This window comes from Rhinoraja longicauda, chromosome 8, assembly GCF_053455715.1.
Source record: "Rhinoraja longicauda isolate Sanriku21f chromosome 8, sRhiLon1.1, whole genome shotgun sequence".
Lineage (NCBI taxonomy): Eukaryota > Metazoa > Chordata > Chondrichthyes > Rajiformes > Arhynchobatidae > Rhinoraja > Rhinoraja longicauda.
In genome coordinates this window covers 21,013,521-21,038,314 of record NC_135960.1, presented here as the reverse complement: position 1 = coordinate 21,038,314, position 24,794 = coordinate 21,013,521, and the positions used below count along the sequence as shown (strand labels likewise).

At 38.7% G+C, this 24,794-nt stretch overlaps 1 protein-coding gene across 1 annotated transcript in view; it reads right to left on the bottom strand.

Moving 5' to 3' along the window:
- The window catches only part of LOC144595762 (low-density lipoprotein receptor-related protein 1-like), a 1,259,652-nt gene that overhangs the window by 318,700 nt on the left and 916,158 nt on the right, over positions 1-24,794 (bottom strand). The window contains exon 33 of the mRNA XM_078403382.1: positions 401-541. Coding sequence (XP_078259508.1) covers positions 401-541 — 141 coding nt within the window. The remainder of the gene's footprint in view (positions 1-400; positions 542-24,794) is intronic.

Below are 24,794 nucleotides of genomic sequence, written 5' to 3'. Positions count from 1 at the left end.
ACCTACATACCTGTACGTCTTTGGAGTGTGGGAGGAAACCGAAGATCTCGGAGAAAACCCACGCAGGTCACGGGGAGAACGTACAAACTCCTTACAGTGCAGCACCCGTAGTCAGGATCGAACCTGAGTCTCCGGCGCTGCATTCGCTGTAAAGCAGCAACTCTACATTGACAGCATTTCCTCAAAATTTCCTCAAAATTTCCTCAAAATTAAATGATAAACATGTCCACATTTGCCAGATACAGGCTTAACAAAATAATCCTGTGTTACTCCAGCCCTCAGGCAAAGTTGCTGAAATTTTGAGTTAATGGTTTATTGAATAACTCACTGGAGCATTCTGTCCCTATGGAAATAGTGTGTTTCCGCCACAGCATTTGTGGTGTAAACATTCATTTCTTACCTTGTTGAGTCTCTTTTCCGTAGACTTTCATATGCAGAACGGTTGCAATATTTTTCCTCATGACAACGGGCTCTGAACCATCCTCTTTGTTGCACATTCCTATCCATCCAGATGCCTGATCAGCCCACCAAAGCTTGTTTCCTTCAAAAAAAAGGTTGTTACCTCTTAACACAATTGTTTTTATTCAATTTTCTCACTTAATAATTTTGTTTCTTAAGTTAGAATTATTATAATTTAAGGCATTTTGTTACTTTAATGCAATATTATTTCAGGTTATTGACAATTCTACTTTCATATCTTCAACCCTGCTTTTACATCACTCCAAGGTCTCAGTTCTTCCTAATTCTATTCTCCAGCTCTTTTATATTCCAAGATGTTTATGCTCCTTAAATTCTGATCTCTCATTTAATTCAGTATTTAATCACTTGACTATTGGGTCTCGACCCGAAACGTCACCCATTCCTTCTCTCGTGAGATGCTGCCTGACCTGCTGAGTTACTCCAGCATTTTGTGAATAAATACCTTCGATTTGTACCAGCATCTGCAGTTATTTTCTTATATTGACTATTGCCAACAGTGCCTTCAGTTCCCAAGGCCTGAAATTCTGAGGTTCTCTCATAAAATTTCTGCTGGCCTGCTTTTCTCTTTATTCATTTAGAACTTTGTAAAACCAACATCTCAATCTCAACCTCTACCTTCCTATGTCTCTTCATATGTCCTAGAGTCAATTTTTGTTTGATAATATCCCAATGACACACTCTTCTCTTTTTCTTTTGATTTTGTTTCAAACCTGAATTGGTCTAATTTCCAATCCTGTAACTAGTTCAATACCTGACTGGACAACAAAAGTAACTCCCAATAAATGACCTTGAAACTGATCCTGGGAACTGTTTACTTTTATGTGGGTTTAGGGTTTCCACAGATGCAAGCAAACTAAGTTTTGAGATGATGTTTGTACTTCAGGTTGAAACATCTGTCATGACCAGCCCTTTATTCTGGTTAAGGTTGACCACATGATTTGCAGTTTGACGGTCTGTTTTTGATTTAATGAGATAGCTACAAGGTGCTTGTAAATGTGTTTTCCACCCAAGCTTTCCGCCAGAATCCTTTAACACTCCAGAATGGGAGTTGTTAGGTTTGTATCTAAAAGGGATCATGCGTCAGATGGGGGTGTGCATGATCTTCAAGCTCTCTATGAACGGACAGATCAGGGTTGCTGTACAAAGGAGTTGTGACCCTGTGAGTTGCTTCATCCCATTCCATGAAAGGAGTGGTATTATTTGAGGACTGGTAACCATTGGGTTAGAGCATTAAGATTCCAGAGTTTGAGTTTAGTTTATTGTCACGTGTACCGAGGAACACTGAAAAGAACATGTGATCATAAGATCATGTGATAAGAGCAGAATTAGGCCACTCGGCCCATCAAGTCTATTCCGCCATTCAATCATGGCTGATTTATCTCTCCCTCTCAACTCCATTCTCCTGCCTTCTCCCCATAACCTGACACCCGTACTACTCAAGAATCTATCTATCTCTACCTTAAATATATCCACTTACTGGCAAAAAATTCCACACCCAGATTCACCACCCTCTGACTAAAAAAATTACTCCTCATCTCCTTCCTAAAACAACATCCTTTATTTCTGAGCCTGACTTCTAGTCCAAGACTCTCCCACTAGTGGAAACATCCTCTCCACATCCACTCTATCCAAGCCTTTCACTATTCTATATGTTTCAATGAGGTTCCTCCTCATTCTTTTAAACTCCAGCGAGTATCAGCCCAGGGCTGTCAAACGCTCATCATATGTTAACCAACTCATTCCTGGGATCATTCTTGTAAACCTCCCCTGGACCCTCTCCAGAGCCAATGCATCCTTCCTCAGATATGGTGCCCATAATTGCTCACAATATTCCAAATGCAGTCTGACCAGCACCTTTTAGAGCGTGAGCATCACATCCCTGTTTTTGTATTTAAGCCCTCTCGGAATAAATGCTAGTATTGCGTTTGTGCAAACTTTTGTTGCATGCTAACTAGTCTGTGGAAAGACAATTGAGCCATCCACAGTGTACAGATACATGATAAAGGGAATAAAGTGACAGAGATTAACATCCTGAATAGAACAAATAAGAAGATATTTTCTAAATTGATTTTCCAGTAAAACAGTTAGAGAAACAATAAATATTCAAAAACATTATAATCAAATAATTAAAGTTAAAACGACAATTAGCCCTACATACCTAATTGGAATCAACGTGCTTTTGTCCATCTGAGCAATGATTTCCCAGTGTGAATGCTCGGTAAAATCCAAGTAGGGCAACTTGACTAAGCAGATTTCTGCATTTGACAAAGTATACAGTGATCGCCATAACTCACTGACACTTAAAGAAGAAAATGTTGGCAGTTCAATTCAGAACTAGCTGCGATCAACAGCAAGATTGTAAAACTGTTGTAAAGTCTATTGTTTTCTTAATTGGTGTTCACCAACGCAAATAACAAGGTTTGTGCTGGCAACAAAATATATACATACTTTATGAATGACAGTCAATCCTAATCTGATATATCAAAAGTTGTGTCATATTCCACTTAATGGAAATTCAAACAGATATATCTTCACTGTTCCAGTGTTTAACGTTTAAAATATGTACCCAATTTTATAAAGTTAGTCAAGTCTCTTCCCTCAATTTCTCTACTGTTGTGCTCCCAAGATGAAGCTTTCCATTCTAGGACATCTGATATGGCCTCTTTCTTTGATATACATTGTCCCCCCCCCGCCCGATGTCATAGGAGAATCCTTCACCTGTATCTCCTCTATGTCCCGTAGTTCTGCTCTCGCACCGCACCCCCCCAACCCCATCCCACCCACATCCCTCCTCCAAGACAGAACAAAGATAGTTTCCCTGGTCCTCAATTTTCATGCCACCACTCCTCGGCCCAAAACTTCACCGATATACGTTCTCCTGAGATGCAACCTGATCCCTTGAGTTACTCCAGCACTTTGTGTCTTTTTTTTTGTTATTAAGGCAATGCTGCTCAGATAATTATACAATGAAACATAACAATTATATCAATGTACGCAATAATTTGTATGATTCCTATTATGATCACAGTGTTAAAGATTTTTAAATGAATTCATTAACTTTGAAATATTATGAGAACATTGCAGGGTACTATGTAAATGCATTGTCCTTTATATTTAGAATAATTCCACATAGATGGATGATTGGGTTAATGTATGATGAACATTTGATGGCTCCGGGCCTATATTCACTGGAGTTTAGAAGGACGAGAGAGAAATCTCATTGTAACTTACCGAATAACGAAAGGTCAGGATAGGGTGGATATGGAGAGGATGTTTCCACTAGTGGGAGAGTCTAGGACCAGAGAGCACAGCCTCAGAATAAAAGGACATATCTTCAGAAAGGAGATGAGGAGGAATTTATTTAATCAGAGGGTGGTGTATCTGTGGAATTCATTGCCACAATAGCCTATGGCAGCCAAGTTTATGGGTATTTTTAAAGCAGAGTTTGACAGGTTCTTGATTAGTAAAGGTGTCAAAGGTTACTGGGAGAAGGCAGGATAATGGGGTTGAGCGGGAAAGATAGATCAGCCATGATTGAATGAAGGAGTAGACTCGAAAGGCCAAATGGCTAAACTTGGCTCCTTTGCCTTATGAACTTATGTGCGAAGCTCAAAGATTAAACCTCTGAACAATAGTCTATAAATTTAAAGAAAGTAAACAAACTGAATAAAATATATGCATATTGCATCAAAATGATGAATTTTCTTAAATCGAATAACCTAAAACCAAAGGCGGAGATAACATTGTCACTATTGTGTCTCTTCATTTTCCATGTTCATATTCTATTTAATTCATGTTTGGTTAAATGTTTAGACATTTAAAATACCTGTTCATTTTCTCAAGTTATGTTTCTTTATTTCTGAATACTAGGTCAAGAAATATTGGGTGTCAGAGGTTATGGGGAGAAGGCAGAAGAATGGGGTTAGGAGGGAGAGATAAATCAGCCATGATTGAATGGTGTAGACTTGATGGGCCAAATGGTCAAATTCTGCTCCTATCAGTTATGAATCCTTCTCGACCAGGAGGAAAAGTATGTCCACTCCTCACCCTCTCCTCTCGTGGGATATTAAGCTGCTTTAAATGTGAAGGTAGAATCTGGCTATGCCTTTGGACTTTGGAGAGAGTAGACCCTGGCTAAGCCTCTGGATATCCGGTGAGCCATAGTACACTCTTTGCAATGACATGGCCTCAATGCGATGCTCAGGCCTTGTTGCAAGGCTGCCTTGAGAGGCTTTGATGGAAGAAAAACACCAAAATGGAGCATTATCCTCAAAGATGCAAGGATTTTCAACAGATTTAAAAATCACTGATCTTCAGTAAATAATAGATATTAATAGTTTGAACAAATTAAAATGATTACAAAACTTGAAAAATGATACCTATAATCTTTTTACAAATCATTAAAACTTAAATAATCATTGGAAATTAAATAAAACATTAACCCGCTCTGTTCTCCAGGCAGTGAATGCAATTCAAATGAATGGGGTCTGCTTGCCTATACCAGGTCCCATCTGTTTATGAGATCTGATTAATGATTCCCTGCAAGATTGGACACTACTGTTGCACTTTACTGGATTCCATGTGGGGACCAGTCATGGAGCATTGTGACAGATGTGGAGCTGCTGGCTGCAGCCAGCACGGTTTGAACCAGAGATTCTGGAAATATTTCCTACCTTTTTGACTTAATGTCAGTATCACTGTTCAGCCAAGTTTGGTGAAATACACAGAAATAAGTTCTCTGCTCTTCCCAACATATTCCCTTCCTTTTCCAGAAATAATATCAATATGACATTTCTATTTTATTTCAGGCTACTCTTGCAGCTTCTCAGAGATTGCCAATTTAGTGATAATTAGTGTCATATTACACTGTGCTTCGTGGACTTGAGCCCATTTGCAACTGGGTCAATCTCATTACACTTATAACCCTCACAACAGTCAGAGAAGTCAGATTTTCATTGCTTCTGTCTCAGCTGGATCTGTGTACAAATTTCTGAAGTGAAAATATAATACTTTAGAAGATTGAACTTACAGATTTCAGCACCATTTACCATCGATTTCAAGCCTCAAGAAATATGATCAGACTATCACACTGTTTACCGCCACGATTGAGAAAATAACTTTTACATCCTCTCAGTAAGATGCACAACTCCTCACACTAAACACACACTTCGCGGAGTAACTGTTTTGTACTGCTATTCTGAAATTCAGTTCCAATGAGTTTAAGGTAACTGAATTTTGAATCAATATACAAGACACAGTCAAATCTTTATATAATGTGCATAAGAATACATTTCTGTCCCTGCCTCCAAACACAACTTTATTTCTTCATAATAAAAATAGTTCAGACAAAACAAGAGAGAAAGTGCAAAAATGATAAATAGGTACCAGAATGGAAACCAAAAGTAGGAAATATTGAGCAGGTTGAGACTTATTTCCTGTTTGTTACAGATGACAGAGTTTTTCTAACAAATGTCTTTAAACACATAGAAAAAAACATAGAACAGTACAGTGCAAGAACAGACATTTGGCTTACAATATCTGTGTCAAACATGATGCCAAGCCCATCACTTATCTACCTGCACGTAACCTATATGCCCCCATACTCTGTATATCCATATGCCAATCCAAAAGTATTTTAAATGCCACTAATGTATCTGCTTCAACCACCATCCTGATAACGCATTCTAGGCACTCACCACCCTTTGTGTAAGGTGGTTGCCCCACACATCTGCTTTAAACTTTGCCCCTCACACCTTAAAACCATGCCCTCGAGTTATTGAGTTTTCCATTGTGGCAAAAAGATTCTGACAGTCTAATCTATATATGCCTCTCCTCATTTTATACACTTCTATCAGGTTTTAGTTTAGTTTCGAGATAGAGCACGGAAAGAAGCCCTTCGGCCTACCGGGTCCGCATTGACCATTGGTCCCCACACACTAACACTATCCTACATACACTAGGGACAATTTGTACATTTATACCAAGCCACTTTACCTTCATACCTGTACGTCTTTGGAGTGTGGGAGGAAACCGGAGATCTCGGAGAAAACCCACATAAAAAAACTGGAGTAACTCAGCGGGACAGGCAGCATCTCTGGAGAGAAGGAATGGGTGACGTTTCGAACCATCACACATTCCTTCTCCCCAGAGATGCGGCCTGTCCCACTGCTTTACTCCAGCATTTTGTCCATCTTCAGTTTAAACCAGCATCTTCATTTCCTTCATACACATCATGCTGTTGAACCTCCTTTGCATCCTTTCCAAAGTCGCTACATCCTTCCTGTGATGGGGCGACCAGAACTATACACAATACTCCAAATGATGCCTAACTAAAATCCTATAAAGTTGCATTATGACTTCAGAGAGCGAACAGAGTCGATACAGGCTAGAGGGAATATTGTCACTTCAGGAGAATAATCCAAAACTAATCATCATAAATTCAGAATATTTACTGATAGATGCAAGAGGAAACATTTATTTGCTTACTGTCTGGTTAGAATGTTGAGGCATTTATTCAGGAATAATACTTTATAAGGAAACCAAGATGTAGGTGAAAGGGGAAAAGAAAGAAAACAGCAAAAGGCTTTTATTCAGGCTGGTGGAACAGTAGAATTTAAAGGTGTGCACCCGTTGGATCAAACTGCCTGCTTCTGTACTGGCTTTTTACTTAAAATAAGACCTTTTCTGCTGAATGATTAGCATGTTGAAACATTATCTACACCGCTTTAAAATATTTTAAGAATCCATATGTATTGTTAAAAATTATAACATTTCAATGATGTCCCAATTCTTCATTTGTTTAAATGTCAATGTGAGGAAATATTTGCAGCTTACAGCTGGTAAAGGAATAAGTATCATTGTTAATCTTGTGAGGTTTGTGCACTCCTATTATAACATACCCGTTATGTATCCCTTTGCAAATGGGTCCAGAATAAATTTGAAATAGTCCTTTTCAAACTCCATCGATTTAATTTGTTTTGTCCTTATCCCTCAGTTACAGAACACCTTTGCGCTGAGGCAATAATATTAATTGGACAATTACTACTAGATAAAGATGTGCACTGGCAAGCACAAATTGGACTGTGATACCAAACCACTTTACCATTAAATACACTTTGTGTAAAATTATGAGCAAGAAACCAATTTTTGATGGATCATTACTTTCTATTTATGGTTTTATTATACGACTACTTAGAGAAAATTGCTGCATCATTAACACCGGGCAAACTGCCCACCTTGATTTCTGTCCTAACATTAAGTTATATAGTGGACCATTAATGTCTATAAAATGTCTGATGATTTAATAATAATAAAACCTACAGTCTTTAAATCATAAAAATAGTTTAACAGTGGAATTATTCCTTAATTTAAGTTTTACAAAAAAAGTAAAACATTGATACACTGAAATTTCAATTTTGATCTGATGATATTGAATTACATGTATCCCTTGCAAAATAGAATTAAAGGACATTAAAAAGAAAGATAATTGCAGACTAATCAATATGATTATAACTACACAATCCATATTTTTGGAAAGCTGCAACATTTTTAGGGCGGCTTGGTGGCACAGCTTTAGAGTTGCTGCCTTACAACACTTGCAACGCCAGAGACCCGGGTTTGATCCCGTCTACGGGTACTGTCTGTATGGAGTTTGAACCTTCTCCCCGTGACTGCATGGGTATTCTCCGAGATCTTTGGTTTCCTCCCACACTCCAAAGATGTACAGGTTTTTAGGTCAAAGGTCATAAGTGAGAGGAGTAGGATTAGGCCATTCAACCCATCAAGTCAACTCCACCATTCAATCATGGCTGATCTATGGCTCCCTCCTAACCCCATTTTCCTGCCTTCTCCCCATAACCTGTGCTAATCAAGAATCTATCTATCTCTGCCTTAAATATTAAGCCAGAGAAACTTGGCCTCCATCACCATCTGTGGCAAATAATTCCACAGATTCATCACCCTCTTTGACTAGAGAAATTCCTCATCTCCTTCCTAAAGAAATGTCCTTTAATTCTGAGGCTATGACCTGTAGTCCTTGACTCACACACCAGTGGAAACATCCTTTCCACATCCACTCTATCTAATCAGCTTGTTGATCAGCTTGGTATAAATGTAAATTGTCCCTAGTGTGTGTAGGATAGTGTTAATGTGCAGGGATCGCTGGTCGATGCGGACTCGGTGAGCCGAAGGGCCTGTTTTCGCGCTGAATCACTAACGTAAACTGAACTAAATCTAAAAAAAGCTACATTTATTAATTAGAAAGTGAAGTGTTCAAAATTATTTAATAAATAAGAACTAATATACCATGTGTGCATGTGATTGTTCTCCAGGGAAACAAAATGGTTAAACTGGACTAAACTCTGGGCTGGAAGAGTAAGTAGTTTTAATCCTGATGGAAAATCAACTAAGAATTTTTTTTTTAAACTGAAGATGTTAGAATCCTGATGAAGACACAAAGAGTGTGGGAAACACTCAGCAGATCAGTCAGTATCTGTGGAAAGATAAACCATTAATGTTTCAGGTGCAAAGAAAATAAAATAAATTCGTTTTCAATATGAGAAAGGTGGGGGAGGGTTGTGTAGTGCAGTAGGAATATTATTGACAGGGTGAGTCCAAATGAATTAATGGGGGAAGTTATGAGCACATTATTTTTTTGTCTGTGTAATATGGTGTAAATGGCAAGTATGTGGGACCTAGGCAGCAAACTAGAAAATAAAAAATGAACCAATGCGATGACAGGCAGAAACTAAACTTTTATTTAAACTCTTCAACGATGGAGGAAAGTCCATTTGACACCATAGATTGCCATAGACATTCTTTCCATTATTACTTTAGCTAACACTGATATTAATGACAAACTGCATATAAGAAGTCTATTTCCATATTCTTTGTCAAAGAAAGTTTTCTTTAATATTGCCGTTCTAGAAAGAAATTGGTTAATGGTGTATTATAAGATGATCACTACCTAAAATGAGCAATGAAATGTAATTATTTTAGTTCAGTAGTAGATAATTTAGATTTACTACATATTTAGAATATGACATCTTAATTTACCTTTCAGCAGAGTTAATACAATTTCAATAATATAACGAGATTTCTGTTTTTAAATATTCCTTTAAAATCATCGTTATTTTATGTTATCATTTTGGGTTGATTAATTCAACAAAATATAACATTTGAGACAGATGTTTAATGCAAATATATCTGTAAATAATTCTGTATGATGGGTTTATCAAATATGACTATATTTTAGAACATCTGATATAGTATGTAAGTACTTTAACTGTTACTCTGTCAGAAATTTTAAACTTTAAGTAATTTATCTATCTATTACTTAATCTTAAATATAAATGACATCGTTGAATATAATCATATCAGTGTGAATAGAGTGGCGGCACGGTGGCACATTATTAGAGTGGTGCCTTACAGCACCAAAGACCCAGATTCGATCCTGACTACGGGTGCTGTCTATGCGGAGTTTGTACATTCTCCCTGTGACCTGCGTGGATTTTCTCCGGGTGCTCCGGTTTCTTCCCACATTCCAAAGACGTACAGGTTTGTAGGTTAATTGGCTTTGGTAAAATTGTAAATTGTCCCTAGTGTGTGTGTGTGTGTGTGTGTGTGATAGTACTAATGTGCAGGGATCGCTGGTCGGCACAGACTTAAAGGGCTGAAGGGCCTGTTTCTGCACTGTATCTCAAAACTAAACTAAAATAGACATGGTGAAATGATGGCTTCTGTCCTGTTTAACCATTGAATCCTGATTTGTTATTAAGAACCAAGAAATCTTCTTAAAATTCAGCTACAGTTGGAAACCACTTTGAATTCCCTTGTTATTCAGCAAATAGACATTGCGGGATCAACCAGAAGAGATAATTGCCACTTAAATCACATTTAATTGCAGAGAAATGTACATTAGAAATGATTGCAAGTTTTTCTTTTATATTCCCCAAGGTCCAGCTTCTATTGAAGGAAGAACATTTCTACATTGGCAGAAATTCAGATACCTTGTTCATTCTCAAGCTTTACCCAGTCATGGCTAAAGCACAGTTCATTTATTTTGAAGGTTCTGAAATACAACTGCATGTCCTTTATCATCAAGTTCAACAAAGACCATATTGGTCAATTTGAAATGAGCAAAGCCTATGCTGTAGTAAAGATGTAATTAGTTATTAAGTGGCAGGCCTTTGTATGGAATAACCTTCCTGAAATTTACAGAATCCCCTGAAGGCAGAGGGTTCGGACTTGTGGTAAGGTGAGTTTCACCTCACATTACAAATGTTACTTTGTGATAACAACCTTATTAATCATTTTGCAAGTTTCATAATGCATGCCAAGACATATGCAAAGTTAACTAGGTAATTTGCATAACAGAAGTCAGAGGCAATGGCTCACAGATGGGAAAATAAGACATTACAGCCCAAAGCCTGTTATTTTTCTCTCCATGGCATTTACAGCAAAACTCTTAGAATTTAGAATTAGAGGTCAATTGTGCTCTGATAAATGTGTGTCAATAGATCATACATTTTCCTTACATTAAAAATCTGAAATGACAATTGATAGAAAAATTAGTAACTGCAAATTAGTCATTACTAACTCTTTATCCAACTTATGACCTAAAGGTCAAATCCGTCAAAATCGATTTGATTGCATCATTAACCTATGTTTAACTCGAGAAACTAGAAAATAGCCTATTTATATAATGCCATAGCCATCAAAAATACTTGTAAATATAAAATACAGATGATTCTCCCCAAAGTACAAACATACAATCCTTTGCATACCGGGAACATTGCAGTAGTAATTAGACTTTTGAAAATTTTGAGGGGGAATGTCTAGTTGAACCAAAAAACAAGCACATGGAATAAGCAGGAACTAGCCTTATGCCCAGTTGCATGGTCAGTCCTAAGGTGCTTCTAATATTGGACCATGGACCTTATTATTAATATGGGAAATTGTAGATGCCTAATCATCATCCCCTGGTGAGTTGCGCAGGAGTAGGTCAGGCTCTTGCTTTGCTGGTAGGGGTCACAAGCTGAGTACATATCAAGGACTGCTAAATGGTGGGAGGAAATAGGAATATGGCTCAGAGCGTGGAAACATCTATTCAAGCCATGCTAGAGACAGCAGATAGAGAGGAGATGGAGCTGTTGAAATTGCATGTGATCGAGAATATATATATCATTTTGGGATGCTATTTGCTTGTGTAGTTTAATTAATGATCTGGATGATGGTGTGGCAAATTGGATTAGTAAATATGCAGATGATACTAAGATAGGTGGAGTAGTTGATAGTGAGGTAGATTTTCAAAGTCTACAGAGAGACTTGGGCCTTTTGGAAGGGTGGGCTGAAAGATGGCAGATGGAGTTTAATGCTGATAAGTGTGAGGTGCTGCATTTTGGTAGGACAAATCAAAATAGGACGTACAGGGTAAATGGTAGGGAATTGAGGAATGCAGTGGAACAGAGGGATCTGGGAATAACTGTGCATTGTTCCCTGAAGGTGGAATCTCATGTGGATAGGGTGGTGAAGAAGGCGTTTGGTATGCTTGCCTTTATAAATCAGAGCATCGAGTATAGAAGTTGGGATGTAATGTTGAAATTGTACAGGGCATTGGTGAGGCCGAATCTGGAGTATGGTGTGCAGTTCTGGTCGCCAAATTATAGGAAGGATGTCGACAAAATGGAGAGGGTACAGAGGAGATTTACTAGAATGTTGCCTGGGTTTCAGCACTTAGGCTTCAGAGAGAGGTTGAACAGGTTGGGTCTTTATTCTTTGGAGCGTAGAAGGTTGAGGGGGGACTTGATAGAGGTTTTTAAAATTATGAGAGGGACGGACAGAGTTGACGTGGGCAGGCTTTTCCCTTTGAGAGTGGGGAAGATTCCAACAAGGGGACATAGCTTCAGAATTGAGGGACAAAGGTTTAGGGGTAACATGAGGGGGAACTTATTTACTCAGAGGGTTGTGGCTGTATGGAATGGGCTTCCGGTGGAAGTGGTGGAGGCTGGCTCGATTTTATTATTTAAGAGTAAATTGGATAGGTATATGGATAGGAGGGGATTGGAGGGTTATGGTCTGAGTGCAGGTAGATGAGACTAGGTCAGGGAGAATGGTCGGACTGGTAGGGCCGGACAGGCCTGTTTCCATGCTGTAGTTGTTATATGTTATATGTTATATGTTATTACCAGTTAATATAAATTACAGTGATAAGAATTTTATTGTTCCATTCCCATTGCATATGACAATTAAACTCTTTTGATTCTTGATTATTGATCATTTATTTACCTGGATTAAGATGAAACAGCTTTCATATCATATCATCATATATATACAGCCGGAAACAGGCCTTTTCGGCCCTCCAAGTCCGTGCCGCCCAGTGATCCCCGTACATTAACACTATCCTACACCCACTAGGGACAATTTTTTTTTACATTTTACCCAGCCAATTAACCTACATACCTGTACGTCTTTGGAGTGTGGGAGGAAACCGAAGATCTCGGAGTAAACCCACGCAGGTCACGGGGAGAACGTACAAACTCCTTACAGTGCAGCACCCGTAGTCAGGATCGAACCTGAGTCTCCGGCGCTGCATTCGCTGTAAAGCAGCAACTCTACCGCTGCGCTACCGTGCCGCCCCTTTCTTAATAGTGCACATGTCAATTTGGTGTCAAGACACCAACCTCTCCCTCAATGTCAGCAAGATGATGAACATGTTTTGACATCAGGGAGTGAGGTGGTGTACACGTCCCAGTCAGAATCAATGGTGTCAAAGTGGAGAAGGCTGAGAGCGTCAAGTCCTCAGGTGGAAATATTACCAACATTTTTTCCTGGAACAACCACATTGAAGCGGCAGCAAGAGAGCACACCAATAACTCAACATCATCAGAGGACTAATGAAACTTGGCATGCCTTAACAATTCTGAACAACTTCTACAGATGCACTGTAGAAAGCATCCTATCAAGCACAACGGCTTGGTTTGGCAACAGCTCTTCCCAAGTCAGCAAGAAATTACAGTGTTCTGAATGTAACCCAGTCCATGACACAAACCAACCTTCCCCCCACCTCAGCCTCACCCCCATTAACTTCACGTTGCCTTGGGAAAATAGCAAATTTCATTAAGAGCCATTTGCCGCCCAGTCATTCCCTTCTTTCCCTCTCCCATCAGCAGAAGATACTAAAGTTTTAAAGCATGTGCCATTAGTTTCAGAAACAGCTTCTTCCCGACTGTTATCAAACGGTCCTTTTATAACGACCTTTTATATCCTGACCTCCTAACCTCCCAACCTACCTCATTGTAGATCATGCACTTTTAAAAAATGCACTTTCTCTGTAAGTGTTACATCCCTCTATAACTGCAATGCTACAACACTGTGACACTGAACTCTGCACTACCTATTCTACTTGCGCATGGCCTCATTGTATTCATGTATAGTATGATTTGCTTGGGCAGCATGCAAACACAGTTCTTCACTCTATTTTAGTACACGTGACAATAAACCAATACCAAATGCATCGAAATGTATAAGATTATTAAGGCGTTGGACACGTTAGAGGCAGGAAACATGTTCCCAATGTTGGGGGTATATGGATAGGAGGGGATTAGAGGGTTATGGTCTGAGTGCAGGTAGATGAGACTAGGTCAGGGAGAATGGTCGGCGTGGACTGGTAGGGCCGGACAGGCCTGTTTCCATGCTGTAGTTGTTATATGTTATATGTTATATGTAGTTGATAAATGAAATTTATATCTTGTTGTAGATAGTTACAAAATGACTCCTGTTGTTGTTTTAGCAATAGAAAATGGATATTGGCTTGCAGGTCATGTTCTCATTAGAAAGGAATGTTGTTTTTCAGCTCAGAGCGGAACCCCAAGAACTTTACTGATAAGAGCCTGCTTTACTGATAAGAGAGCCTACTCAGAGTGGTAAAAACAACTACTTATATGGGCATATATCCGATAGTAGATGATAGGTTTTGTTTCTCTAAGATGATAATTATTTTCTCTGTAACCATGTGAATTGTATTAAGATTATAATTGGTGTAGGAAAATAACTGTAGATGCTGGTATAAATCGAAGGTATCACAAAATGCTGGAGTAACTCAGCGGGTCAGGCAGCATCGCAGGAGAGAAGGAATGGGTGACGTTTTGGGTCGAAACCCTTCTTCAGACCAATGTCAGGGGGGGCGGGAAAAGAAAGGATATAAGTGGAGGCACGAAGACAGTGGGAGAACTGGGAAGGGGAAGGGGAAGAGAGGAACAGAGGAGCTATCTAAAGTTAGAGAAGTCAATGTTCATACCGCTGGGCTGTAAGCTTCCCAAGCGAAATATGAGGTGCTGTTCCTCCAATTTGCGGTGGGCCTCACTATGACACTGGTGGAGGCCCATTACAGAAAGGTCAGACTGGGAGTGGGAGGGGGAGTTGAAGTGCTCAGCCACAGGGAGATCAGGTTGGTTAAGGCGGACTGAGCGAAGGTGTTGAGCAAAACGATCGCCGAGCCTGCGTTTGGTCTCGCCGATGTAGAGAAGTAAGCATCTGGAACAGCGGATACAATAGATGAGGTTGGAGAAGGTGCAGGTGAACCTCTGCCTCACCTAGAAAGACTGTTTGGGTCCTTGGATGGAGTCGAGAGGGGAGTTAAAGGGACAGGTGTTGCATTTCCTGCGGTTGCAGGGGAAAGTGCCAGGGGAAGGGGTGGTTTGGGTAGGAAGGGATGAGTGGACCAGGGAGTTATGGAGGGAACGGTCTCTGTGGAGAGCAAAAAGGGGAGGAGATGGGAAGATGTGGCCAGTTGTGGGATCCCGTTGGAGGTGACGGAAATGTTGGAGGATAATTTGTTGTATACGCTGGCTGATGGGGTGGAAGGTGAGGACAAGGGAGACTCTGTCCTTGTTACGAATGGGGGGAGGGGGAGCAAGAGCGGAGCTGCGGGATATAGAAGAGCCCTAGTGAGAGCCTCATCTATAATGGAAGAGGGGAAGACCCGTTTCCTAAAGAATTAGGACATCTCTGATGCCCTAGTGTGAAAAACATCATCCTGGGGAATGAGGTGTTTCACACTAGGGCATCAGATGCAGCGTAGATGGAGGAATTGGGAGTAGGGGATAGACTTTTTGCAGGAGACAGGGTGGGAAGAAGTGTTGTCAAGAAAGCTGTGGGAATCAGTGGGTTTGTAGTAGATGTCGGTCACTAGTCTGTCTCCTGTGATGGAGATGGTGAGATCCAGAAATGGTAGGGAGATGTCGGAGATGGTCCAAGTATATTTAAGAGCAGGATGGAAATTAGTGGTGAAATGTATGGTCAGTGAGTTCTGCTACGCATGCGGTGCGGGAGAGCAACCTGAGTATTGTTACATACTCACTGTCCCTTGTGGTCCCACACGATTGTAATTGGGTATTGATTATCTATGCACCACCCCTTTTCCTTTCTGTATAAAGAACAATTAATCTTGGAAAAGCTGTTCTTTCCCTAACTGAGATCTCTTCAAACACTTGTATTGGGTCTGAGGATATTCTTGGGAAGAACCCCACTGTGGAATAAAAACTGTAGTACTCAACCAATATCCGACTCAATCATTATGGAATCAGACTGACGGTAAAGAACTTGGATTATCATGATGACTGATAGCAATCCATCACATTTTACTGTGGAGCTTAGAATGACATGCATAATCCTCTGAGTTCATGCCACATCAATAAATATGACATTTATCTTGTTGGTGGAACCATGTTGGTGGAAGTTTGCATACAAAATCATGCTTAGTTTAGTTTATTGCCAAATGAACCGAGGTGAAAAGATTTGGCAGTGTGGGATCCAATTCCAGGAGATAAGGATTAATATAGGATAAAAGGATAGTCGATGACATAATGGCTGGAATATTATGTAATTTATAGGTTTTTAGTTCAGAGATACAGCACGGAAACAGGCCATTCGGCCCACCGAGTCCGCACTGACCAGCGATCCCCACGCATTAACATTATCCTATACACAAGGGATAATTTACACTTATGCCAATCCAATTAACCTACAAACCTGTACGTCATTGGAATGTGGGAGGAAACCAAAGTTCTCAGAGAAAACCCACGTGATCACGGGGAGAACGTACAAACTCCATACAGACAGCACCCGTAGTCAAGATTAAACCCGGATCTCCGGGGCTGTAAGGCAGCAACTCTACCACTGCGCCACCGTGCAGCCCTCATTCCACTTTGACAGAGAAACTGGAATTGTAGAGTAGTTTTCAATGGTGAGAGATTGAAAGTTATTCATGTTCATAGGGACATAATGTCATTGTGTACAAAGCACTGTTAGTCACCATGTAGGTTTAGCAAATAACTAGGAAGGCAGACAAGATATTGGCCTTTATTGCCAGAGAATATGAGTACAAGAGTATAGACATATTTCTCCAATTATGTTGAAACACAGCAAAACACAACTGGAACACTGTGTGCTGGTCCAGTCTTGGAAATAGGAATGGAAGCAGATGACCATGAATCTGAGGTTTCTGAATCCAGATTTACTTGGAATTTTCCTGCAGAACAAACCTCAATTTTCTCCAACTAAAGTCAGGTCACTTCCATCAGCATACTACAGAAAAGATAGACACAAAATACTGGAGTAACTCAGCGGACCAGGCAGCATCTCTGGCGAGAAGGAATGGGGATGTTTTTGGTCGAGACCCTTCTTCCTCCAGCATACTGCATCAGTGTGATACCTGTTCTTAGAAGAATCGGGATCGGCAAAAGCACACTGAAGGCATGCAATATAGACTGGAATCTTAAGGCTGGTTGGTCATGCTGTTTATTAAGGCAAGTAACAGAGATACTACTACTAACAGAGTATCCTTCATTTAAAACAACCACCTCAACCCACAGCTGTCTCACACTTATATTTAATCCCCAATGCTGCTGTTGCAGTAAGCAAGATTTTTATCGTACCTCTTCCTCACTTGTGCATATGGCCATAAACTTGGCATGACTATATTGATCTAAAGCACTCCACAAACAAAGGTTATAATATGTACTTTCCAGATATACATTTGTCCTTCAATATGCCTCTATGAAGAAAGTTGTTCATTCAATTAATGTGCAGTTCGAAGGATTACTTTGAGGTCTAGTTGCTTGATTTTCAACTTGTTGTTCTGATGGTCCAGAGAAGAATCAGACCCATCAAATAGATTAACAAAATAACTTTTATGTTGCATGTTTCCTGGGTTCATGATGGGACAAGAGGTTTCACAATCCATTAGGTGCTTTTGAAATCTAGTCACTGTGGTAATTTTTTCAACTGTCTCCAAAAAATAAGACATGGAGTAGGGAAAATGATAAAATACGAGTAATATCCAACTTGTGAAAATTCTCATGAACTTTTTCTTCTTTTCAATACTTTTAGTGGGCTTCGGTGCCTCAGCAGAATTTTGCAAAAGGCCATTTTCCAAAAGAGAAAGTCAATTACTCTTACTGCCAACAAAAAGATCATTCACTGAGATTGTTTATCACAAAATGTTTTTTCATTGGAGTTACAATTATATCCCGAATATCTTTCTCGTTAGATGATTTTTTTTCATTTAGAGGAGGTAAAACAGTTGATGCCCAGACTGCATGATTTAGCAATGGTGCTGACCAGATAAAACAATCCAATTATGATTGATGTTGTTCAACATCACTATAACCAGGCTTTGAAGGCATAAAGTAGCAAATATGGAACAATCAGATTATTTTTTTCTCTCATCTCCAAAATTCATCAAAATTAATAGCCAACATCATTTTAGTTTCTGTTTGATCTCTCGTACCCTTTTTTGATTACAAAACTAGTTTAATTGTTTCAGACACCTCAGGAAAAAATAGATTTGTTTCCTCTTTTCCACAGCTTGCTATTTTTAATAAAAGAAGTACATGAGTCTGGTCAGTCACAAAAGTTGCATTCAAAAGCATTGTGCAATATTTTGGGCTTGCATAAAGAGAAGAGCATTGCAAAAAAAAGTAAGGAGATAAATTAATCAATTCTATAAAATTTAATTTCCCTGGTCATTTTAGGGAGATTATTGAAAATAAATCATATTTTTTATTCATTTTTGGAGAAATTGGTTTTGTAAAATGTCACAAAATGTTCTTGAGATGGAGCAGTAAGCCACCTCCCTGAAACTTTGCACTCTTTTCTATGAAGGTTATTCTACAATGCAGTTGGATAGGGAGTGACAAGATTTAGATCCAGCAATGATGAAAGAGCAGTGATACATCTCCAAGCCATAATGGCAGGATTGTGTCTACATGCTTCTGCTATCTATGCCCTTCTGGATGGTAGGAGTCATGAATTTGATAGATGCTGTCCAAGTGTTTTGATGTGCATAACTGCAATGAATTTTGTGGTGAAAGGAACAAATGGTTAATGTGTTGGATGTGGTTCCAATCAACCGGGCTGCTACAGATGGTGTTCCACTTCTTGAATGCTTTTGCAGGTGCAGTCATCTACGCAGGAGAACCTATTCCATCACTGTTGTCCTTTGAATATTAGTGGGTATGCCATTGTATAATGCAAGTTAATTACTTTCTTTGTTGATAGTCTTTTTAACTACAAATATGCAGAATATCAGAAACCTGAGAGAAGGCGCCTTGTTTTATGTTGCACGCAATATTTTGTTTTTACGGAGCACTGCGAATGCAGTAAAACATTTTGATATGCTGTTTGTTTTCTTATGACTTGGGAGAAGACTATTTAATCCATCATGTCTATGCCATCTGTCTGAGAAATCTTATTAATCCCATTCCTCCACATTTCTCTGTAACCTCAAGCAAGCTCATTAGCAAGCCACAGATTCTCCCCCCCGAAGAGGGGTAATTTTTGGTGATCAATAAACCTAATAACCAGCACCGCTTTAGGACATGGGAGTAAACCAGAACTGGATGTGTCTAAAGCTCCAGATGTATTGCAGAAGGTGAATTTAACGTAACTAGTGATTTGGGGGAAGTATGGATACAGGAAAGACCATGATAGGATTTCATAATAAGATTTTTTTTTTAGATGTCATTAACAAGGAATTCAGTGTAAAGTCAGCAAGTACTGGCATAATAGGCAAAGAAGAACAGGAAAAAAGGAAGATATGGAGAACATATATTTTACATGATCTGCATGTCATGCAGGATAAAAGTTACCTAAGCAAGGAATGTTTTATAAAAGTGATTTAATTTTTTAGGTATGAGAATGTATGACCTATTTCATATGCCCCATCAAGCACGCTCCGCCATTCATTCATGGTTGATATATTTTTCCTTCTCAATCCTCTTGTTGTGAAGATATCTGACTCCACTACACTCTCAGCTATTGCATTCCAGATTCCAATCATTCTCAGAACATTGTTCTACCTCAGATTTATTCTGAGCCTCCTACCCATGATCTTAAATCTATCCCTTCTAATTTTAGGCATATCCGTTATGAGGAAAGATTTATTTACATATATCCTATCTATGACCCTCATAATTTTCCATTTCCCCAACATCCCCCCCACCAACCTTTCCTGCTGCAAAAAAAAAGAAATCCAGTCAATCCAGTCTCTCCTCATAAATGGAACTTTTCATCTCTGGTGAATCTCCTCTGTACCCCCTCTCGTGGGTTCATGTCCTACGTATGGTGTGGCAACTGGAACTACACACTGTTGTGATATAATGGATGTTTTATACTATAACCTCCTGACATTTACCTTATATACCTCAGCTAATGGTGGCATTTTACAATATGTTCCAAAGAGAATAAACTCATAAATCCTAGTTGCAGAATCTAAAGAACAGCATTATAAAGTAATTGCACAACAGTGATCAGATTAAAATAATGAAATAATTGATCAACTTTATAATGACCAAAGTCAAGTAAATTGGAGTAAACTTGATGAACAGGAACTGACAAAATACCAGTAACATTTAATATTATTTACTTGTTCGTGGAAGGGCAACTTTGGGCAAGAAGCATATGGTAAGGGGGTACAGAGGTTGCAAATATCCAACTGTTTGTCTCAGAGTTATGCTTTTCCATCATTAGCTTTGCTAAAACAACAGCTCACTCTCTGCCTCACAATTGAAATGTGTGGGATTGTTGAGAAATTACACATCAAATCCAAGTTCACCACAGATAGAACATAGAAAAATAGGTGTAGGCCATTCGGCGCTTCAAGCCAGCACCGCCATTCAATATGATCATGGCTGATCATCTAAAATCAATACCTCGTTCCTGCCTTTTCCCCATATCCCTTGTTAAAGGTTGGTAATTAATACCAATGATGCCCTTTCAATTCTACACAATTTATTAACAATTACTCTTATGAAGAAAAAGTAACGCCTTTAAAAAAAAAAGATCCTTTCCTTTCTCTGCGTACATTAAGCTTTCCTCTTTATTTTTGTTCCTGTCCTTGTTTACTACAACTTCCATCTCAATCAATCAATCTCAATCAATCTCAATCAATCACTGTCAACTTCTCTATCACATCATTTAAGGAGATACTCTGTTGGTTCTCCTGTTCACTCAGATCCTGGTTCCCTTGTTGCCATTGTTGCACTTCTTGCAATATAGTGAACAAAATAAAAAAATGAGCTGAAACTGAAAAATCAGTCTAATGAAGAGAAATGTTTCGCCCTGGTACTGCAAAATTAGCTTTGGCACCAACAAGAGGTCTAAAGCATTCTTACTCCCACTGCTAAAGTCTGCAGCATAAAAGAAGAGATAAAGTTAACAATGCAGATTCAAGGGTATACCTGAGGATACCTGAACATCCTGTAGTGCTCGCGGTGCAGAAAGTTGTCAGACCGTGAGACCAGCATATTAACACACTCTCAATCCATACTATTTGGTGCCCTAAGATGTCCAGTTATCTGTGCTTATTGCTCTGAAGGTTGCCCTTCAATCTGTTTTGCTACTGAAAAGTTAAAAAATAGCTGAATCAAGGACATAAATTAGAATTCCTACACATTGGGTACAGCTTTATATAATTCATTAATTACAAATATCAAAAGGGATTTTTTGACAAATGTAGGTGCTTACTTTCTAGATTGGAATACGTCATCTCTTTTAATACCCAGACTCCAAATCTGAGGAGAAAACCCTGAATTTTGTGAATTACAGAGTGATTAGTAAAGGAGAGCAATAGTAAGATTAGAGTCTAATATCAATCTACCTAGTTTGGTCATAAGAACATGTGATATAGGAGCAGAATTAGGCCAATAAGCCCATCAAGCCTGTGCTGCCATTTGATCTTGGCTGATCTATTTTTCCCTCTCAACCCCAGTCCCCTACTTTCTCCACATAACCTTTGACGCCCTTGCTAATCAAGAACCTATCAATCTCCACTTTAAAAATACCCAATGAAGATGCCATCCACAGCCTTCTGTGGAAATTAATTAATTAACTCCGGCTAAAGAAATTATTCCTCTTTTCCATTCCAAAGGTATGTTCTTTCATTCTTTTGTTGTTGCTTGAGACATAGATATACAGCACCATAATATAATGAACATTTTCTTTTAATACCTTCACAATGAGGACAACAGAGTTTGAAAATAGCTATCTAACACCTAGTCTAGGCCAGTAAGATACAGTCATCCTGAAAAATGAATGAATAAAGATGAATCTAGAACCATGGGGTTCTTGAGCAAGAGGAGAAATACTTGGTGAATACATGCACAATTAGATTGATGGATGCACAAGAGTTAGATAGAGCTCTTAATGATAGCGGAGTCAAGGGGTATGGGGAGAAGGCAGGAACGGGTTACTGATTGTGCATGATCAGCCATAATCACAGTGAATGGCGGTGCTAGCTCAAAGGGCCGAATGGCCTACTCCTGCACCTATTGTCTATTGTCTAATGTCCTTCAGTTATTGAGTTTAGGGATTTAGATCGTACAGGCATAACAACAAAGACAGTTTTGAAGCCCAGTAGTAGAAACTGATCAGTGAAACTCTCCATAACCCATAGAGGTAATATGATTGCACGAACACAATGCAGAAAAACAATGTGGTATGTTCAGTACTTTACAGAAACCCTTGTAATCAAGTTGAAACATAGTTTCCCGCTTGGCTGTTAGTTGGAATGAAGGTTGAAATGTCATTGGCTTTGGTTAGAATCTTCTAACCCTCCTTAGACAGAAGTAGTGTCCAAAGCAATGCCCTACCACTATTTAATATTGGAAACAACATTAAACTCAGCAACTATAGCACAATTGAACCGTACGATGATGTTAAAGATAAAAACAAATAAATAATAAATAATCAACAAAATGACATCATTAGTGTCTGTAAAATGTTAATAAATGAATCCCAGCGGGGATTGTTTAAAGAGAAATAATTCAGACAAAAGAAGCTACAGATGCTGGAATCTTGAGCTAAAAATAAAGTGCTGGAACAAGCAGCATAGATAAAGGGAAATGGATAGACAACATTTTGGATTGCACCCATTCTTCAACCACTCTTTCCATAACTTCTTGATTTTGTCTTAACATTAAGTCCATCTGGTGGATCAGAAATGTCTGATGATTTAATAAAAATACAACCTCTAATCTTTAAATCATAAAATAGTTTAATAATGGGATTAATCCTTCATTTAAGTTGTACAAAAAAAAGCAAAAAATTGGATCACTGGTATTTGAACCTTGAATTGAATATTATTGAATTATAATTTATATATATACGAATATATTACAGTATATAGGAAATATAATATGTTAATAAAATATACACAAATATATACAAATCTGTGTGTGTGTGCATGTGTGTGTGCGTGCATACACATGCGCATGTGTACACGCTTGTGTGTGCATATGCGAGTGTGCATGTGTGTGTGCATGTGTGTGTGCGCAAGCGTGGGTGTATGTAAGAATGAAAAAAAATGCAACATGACAGGGCTTTCTCCATCGCTGCTCCCACCCTATGGAACTCACTACCCCAAACCGTCAGAGACTCCTCCTCACTCACCACATTCAAAACATCACTGAAGTCTCACCTGTTCAGTACTGCCTTCAACCACTGAAGGTCACCTCACCTTCTGTCTCTTTTCTCTGTTCGTTTACTTATTTATCTATTTATTCACTTCCCTATGTTCTTTAAATCCCTGTAAAGCGTCTTTGAGTGTATGAAAAGCGCTATATAAATGTAATGCATTATTATTATTATTATTATTATTATAAACATGAAAATAGTGCAGAGAAGTCAATAGAATTGGGACTATCACATTTTTTTTCTTATGAAAACCTCAATTTAAAATCAAAACTATGTATTAAGTAGAAAGCGAGTTGTTCAAAATGAATAATTGATAAATAAGAATTAATGTACAATGTTCTGCCTGTAGTTGATCACTAGGGAAACAGACCGATTAAAACAGCCAAACCTTCCAGATGGAAGGCCAACTATTTTTAATTCTGACAGGAAAGCAAAAGTAAATAAATAAATAGAACACTATTTAGAACTCTGATATAAAAATAAAAATGCTGGAAAAACTCATCAGATTCAGCAGTATCTGTAGAATGAAAAACATTTAACATTTCAAGTGCAGGAGCATTCATCTGAACTGGAACAGAGAGAAAAATCTAAAATGGTTTTCAGTATGAGTGAGAAGGTGGGAAGGAGTGAGTAGTGGATAGGACATATCATTGACAGGGTGAATCCAAATCAATTAATGAGGCAGTTAAAGGTACATGAAGCTTCTTTGTCTGCATTATGTGTTGTGATTGGCAAAGCTGTTTAAATGGCAAAGCAAAGCTGTCCAGACATGCCCAGGAACCCAGTCTAGATAAATATAAAGATAAACCGTGTCATCAGGATGGCAGGCTGAAACCAACTAAACCATTTAATTACAATCTTTAATGATGGAGTAAATTCTATTTGTCACGAAGAACCTTTCTGAAAAGTAGAATGCCATAAAATGTGTCAGTGCTATTACTTTAGCTAACACAAACATCAAACTTGCATATAAGAAATCCGATTCTATATGTTTTATCTATGTGAACCATCAAAAACTGTTTGAGATAATTTGACACAATTAGTTGTTAGCAAAGAACCATGGGACAGAGGCGACATCGATATAGAATTGCCAAAAGCAGATAAATAGCCAGCTCTGTCAAATAGCTGGTACGCAATACAGTGATCTCTTGATTTCCTACTATCCTGTAATCCTATGATTCAATAAATGTTGCATTTGAAGCTCTAAAGAGGTGCGGAACAAACACGAGAAAGGTATAACTCCACTTATAAATGCCTGAAAATGAAAATAACAAAAATGAAAGGGAAGAAATATTTTTAATTTGAAAAGCAGAGGAATAGTACATTGAAGCAAAAAGGATATT